At 43.5% G+C, this 5,228-nt stretch overlaps 1 protein-coding gene across 1 annotated transcript in view; it reads left to right on the forward strand.

The window, feature by feature from the left end:
- LOC135104789 (transmembrane protease serine 9-like) overlaps positions 1 to 3,253 on the forward strand; it is a 16,023-nt gene extending 12,770 nt beyond the window's left edge. The window contains exons 13-17 of the mRNA XM_064012424.1: positions 56 to 238; positions 1,296 to 1,460; positions 1,599 to 1,789; positions 2,569 to 2,685; positions 2,852 to 3,253. Coding sequence (XP_063868494.1) covers positions 56 to 238; positions 1,296 to 1,460; positions 1,599 to 1,789; positions 2,569 to 2,685; positions 2,852 to 2,899 — 704 coding nt within the window. The 3' untranslated portion in view covers positions 2,900 to 3,253. The remainder of the gene's footprint in view (positions 1 to 55; positions 239 to 1,295; positions 1,461 to 1,598; positions 1,790 to 2,568; positions 2,686 to 2,851) is intronic.
- Positions 3,254 to 5,228: the final 1,975 nt, after the last annotated feature.

Below are 5,228 nucleotides of genomic sequence, written 5' to 3' on the forward strand. Positions count from 1 at the left end.
ATAATAATAATAATAAAGAAATTATATCTACAGTAAAATTTTCATGGTGTTACAGACGAGTTCCCGTGGGTGGTGTCCCTGCAAGTTTACTTCCCTCACCTGGAAGAGTATGCACACATATGCGGCGCCTCCGTGATAGACGAGTGGTGGATAATGACTGCCGCCCACTGTGTCTATTTTAGTTTCGACTTGGAGTTCAAGATCGTGGCCGGTGAACATGAATTTTCAGTAGTCGAAGGTAAAAACTTTCCCATGTACATCGCACAAAGCACCCAACTCTGGTACACAGATTACTGAAGCCTTGACTGGGTTAGGAAACTTTCAGCAAAGCAATCTGGTGAGCACTGCCAGGGTGAGGAGGCAATAATAGGTAAAGTGATGATCTATGACAACGTGCTGGAAGATACTGAACAGGGCATGACCACTGCAGGGTAATGAATTTTTAGCATGATGATAACTGTTGACTGTTGAGGCCTCCAGCATGTGGGTGAGGCCTGAAGGGGAGAGGTGATACCATAGAGACCGTGGTGATGATTCGAGAAGGGTGGTGCGGAGTTAGTAGTGGGATGGATGAGGATAGGTCTGGAAAAGGAGAGTGAGGTTTGAAATATGACGATGACTTCTGAAATGCTGTCTTGAGGTCTAGAATACGGTGTTGAGGTCTAGAATACGGTGTTGAGGTCTGAAATACGGTGTTGAGGTCTGGAAACACTTCTGCGTCGCACCTCAGCTACATTCAAAAGGCACTAGTTACACGGGTTTTTAAGGGTGTTTTTTTACGGTTCTAGTGACAGATTAACGAGATTTTTGCATTATTAACAGGAGAAGTAATCTTGAGAATCCGGTTTATCATCTCTGTGGTCTTTGAAAATAGTCGAGGTGTGAGGCCAAAGAGTTTCTGAATACAGTCCCAACTCTCACGTCTTGGCCACGTCAACCACGCGCTGACTCGTACATTTTCTTTATTATTTCTTTATTCTTATGGTAGGTTGGGTGTTGTGGTTATCATTACTTTTTAGTACTTAAAAATCGTGACAAAACGTGAAAAAACCGAGATAAATGTAAAACGTGAAATGAAACGAACCGAGTTCTCAATCATGACAGTACTCACGTAGGCACACACAGCTCGCTCGGTGTGAGTTTTCAGTGAACAGACTATAGTTAAGTCCAGTATTGGATGGTGAGGGGCCATCAGAGAGAGAGAGAGAGAGAGAGAGAGAGAGAGAGAGAGAACGTCACAACAATGCAACATGGTTAAGCCTACCCAGAAAAGACACTAAACTTGCTGTTTTCAGATGAGGAGCAGCACCGTAAGGTAGGAACCATTGTCATAAATCCTGAGTTTGACGAATGTTCACTCGCGAATGATGTTGCCCTCTTGAAGCTGCCGGAGAAACTGAAATTGGATGGAAAGACCGTCGCTGCCATCAACCTGCCAGCCCCACAAACCAACTCCACAGGTGAAGAAACACCTTTCCGGTTTTCACGTTATCTCATGATATTCCAGTCCTCAGATTCTTATGGTCCATCAAAGTGCTCCACATTGATAATGATTTCCGTTGATTAGTATGAAGCCTTACAGGACATCTTTTGTGCAGGGGACTGTGTGGTGACTGGCTGGGGCACAGTAAATGAAGAAGAATTCGATAGCTCTGACGTCCTGAGGAAGGTCACGTTACCCATAATTCCAGACGAAGAATGTGGAGAAAGTTACGATTATTTTGGTATGACGATTTTCGACAGTATGATCTGCGCTGGATACGAAGAAGGTGGCAAGGACTCCTGCTGGGTAAGCTGCTCCGCTCATTTCGTGTCATGGCACAGAAAGATTACTTGTTATTATCTTCGTTTTATAATGATATTTCTCTTGTGGGAAACAAGCCAGTAGTGTACTTACAGCCAAGTAACATCACATTTGAAGATCAGTTCATTGTACAGAGAACAACTAGATCCGTAAACCGATGTTAGAAATGCCATGTGAATAATACCAAATGCCCTCGTTGATTCGCTACGCAATGGGAACTGTGCGTTGCATTAAACAGCGAGGCGCAGGTAGATCCTTTCTGCAAATTTACAGCTTACCAAAGGCTCCAATCCATATGATGTTTCAAATGTATATAAATGAATAACAAATCTTATAAACATAAATACGACATGCAGTTTCCTAGCAGATAAAGAACTAAAAAACTACATAATACATTGAGGATATACGCCAATCCCAATTCAAAGTTAAGAAGAGTCACGTTTGAATCCCGGGACGAATCCAGATCATTTGTCGTGTCGCACTGTGAAGGAAGACGTACTGAGTCAGTGTAGAGAGCGAGGTGTCGAGCAGCTGCCTTGGTGGAGAGGCACCTGACGGAGTACTCCTCAACCATTAGGCCAAACACCGATCAAACACCGATCCGGTAGTGGTGATGGTGGTGATAATAATGGTCATAATGATGGTGGACTTATTATGGTTAATGACAACGGCGATGACACTGATGCTGTAGATGTTGACAATATGTAACTGCTTATTTATCTCCGTTTACTGCATATATGAACAAACAAGTGAACTCTTCCTAGGGTGACTCTGGCGGCAGCCTCGTCTGCCAGGGAGAGAACAACGAGATTTACGCGGCTGGCGTGGTGTCTTGGGGCTTCGGGTGCGCCCGCCCAGAATATCCTGGCGTATACACTGAGGTGAGTCCCAGCCATGTCCATCACGTCTCGGCCTCCATTTCCCACGTCAGTTATGATTCATTAACTTGTAAGTTACTCTTTGTATTAATGTGTGTGTGTGTGTGTGTGTGTGTGTGTGTGTGTGTGTGTGTGTGTGCACGCAGGTCTAATGTTTTGTGTTCTCTAGGTGAGCTACTTTGTTGACTGGATCAATGAAGTCAGGAATCAGAAGTAGTTGCAACGCTGGCCCATGAGACCCATCACGGGAAGAAAAGAAAACACGCAGACGACACTGGAATGCAAAACCACCCTCAACCGGCGCCTAGAAAATCCCAAGACCAGCATCTTCCATTGGCAAAGACACCATGAAGAACCACTGGTCAAACTATTTCACAGATCATTTCACAATACAATCATTCAGTACATGCCTGCATGTGTGAGCTGCTTTTAGGTGTTGAAAACCATACTGATACAGTAAATATGTCGTGTTTTGAATCATCGCCTTTCTTCTGCAGGATTTCCCAAATTAATGCAGTGACCAGAATCCTACGCCATGATCTAGATGAGAAATAAAGTCTCAGCATAACCAGTAGTTCTATTCCTACTCCTTTTAATTATAAAGCCTACTACCAGAAAATCTTAATTCCTAGCAGATCAGATAAGATCTTAAGTACGCTCCGAGGTCTTTTCTAAATATTGGTTTGCCTAAATTGCTGCTGCTTTTTCACAGAAATAGTTGTCTCCTAAATATACAATTGTGTGCAAGCAGATGCACTTCTGTAAATAGTACATTTTCCGTAAAACTGAACGGGACAACGGTTGCTAGATCCAAAGTTTTTTTTTGTTTTTTTTTCAGGAGAGAGGATGTGATCATTACATTTCAACATTATATTCACATCCCCTCTCCGCCCCCTTAAAACTACTCGTGTCGATGTGTAGTCCCGGGGGGTAGCAAAGGTCACGTCCTGCAGGTGTGAGCACCAGTTATGCACTTTCTTTGCAGTGTTACCACGTTGGGCGGGGATCTCTCTCTCTCTCTCTCTCTCTCTCTCTCTCTCTCTCTCTCTCTCTCTCTCTCTCTCTCTCTCTCTCTCTCTCTGTAGAAAAGAGATATGATGATCACTGAGAGAGAGAGAGAGAGAGAGAGAGAGAGAGAGAGAGAGAGAGAGAGAGAGAGAGAGAGAGAGAGAGAGAGAGAGAATTTTTTTATCAATTTATTACTCTCATAGAGACAAACATAGTATAAGAAATAGTACCTAATTACAGAAGAGTTGTGACAAGCAGGGTACGCAGGAATATGCACATTAATTCCACCAAAGTGGTGAAATAATAATTCAGAAATTCAGGAAAGAAACAAAAAAATCGCACGTGCCGTACAAGAATAGTGTCAAGATTATTGTCTGTGAGGAGGAAATCACATACACCAAGCAGGGGCCGTCCTTGGGGCAGCATGTCCCTGACAGAGGAAGCAAATGAGCGCTGGGTTGGTTACACAGCTTGCAGGTGTAGTGAAGAATGTCTCCACCTGCAGAGACCTGCCAGACAGCACAGTAACAGCCGAGGTCGAGCAGACACGATGTTCCTGCGAACCATCATTACGCCATGTCGACGGTACTTCGGAGGATATGGACAAAAGTGGTTGTAATGCCGCATGAATTCACCCTGAGGCCGATCAGAGAGAGAGAGTATATATATCTTTACCCAACGTGGTAACACTGCAAGGAAAATGCACATTTGGCAACTCACCTGCAGGCCGCGGCCCAGCCAGCGGACTACACATCAACATGAGTGCCCTGCCCTCAGTATTCTTGATTAAAGAATATTCTTAATTAAAAAATTCCAAAATTCAATTATCTCGTCTCTTCTTTTCTCATTTATCGCATTTACAGGTGCATGTACGCAGATCCAAGTATGCCTACATAACTTTTCCCACCGGCAGCACTATCCTTGCTACCTACGATTGTGTGCATTGTATTAGCCCAAAATGCAACCAAACCAAAAGTTTTGGATCTATTTCAAAGTTTAATAAAAGTCGTAAGAAAAGGAAATGACAGAAAAAAATAGTAAGGACGAGAGAAAAATCTAGGCAATTACTTTGTTTAGTTATAATGAGACTGAGTGACAACAAATGGTTCGGGCTTACCTTTACTTGGCTCATTGATGTTCAAACCTGAAGCCACATATGCCTGGGGATACCTAACATTCTAGCAGGTAGCCCATCTAGCAGACGTGTCCTCCTCCATCCCCACCACAACAACCACCACTACCTCCCACAGCACTCCCACACCGCAGCGCTAGCCTCACTCGGGGCCACCTGTGCTGCTGACCACTGTAGACTTCAGATAATGCTAAAAGACTGATTTCATATAGATATGAATTTCACATCGATACATAATTGGGTGTTTTTATGAAATGTTTTTGTTCTCAGGTTCATCTGTATTGGCTCTAGCAACGATGGTGAGGCAGCAATGTGTGGAGGCTACCATGCTTCCTTGCATTACCTAAGTATTTCTCAGTTTGTCTCTTATTTAGATAATTAATTTACATGACAATAGACTCCGTTG

The sequence above is a fragment of the Scylla paramamosain genome, chromosome 1, assembly GCF_035594125.1.
Source record: "Scylla paramamosain isolate STU-SP2022 chromosome 1, ASM3559412v1, whole genome shotgun sequence".
Classification (NCBI taxonomy): domain Eukaryota; kingdom Metazoa; phylum Arthropoda; class Malacostraca; order Decapoda; family Portunidae; genus Scylla; species Scylla paramamosain.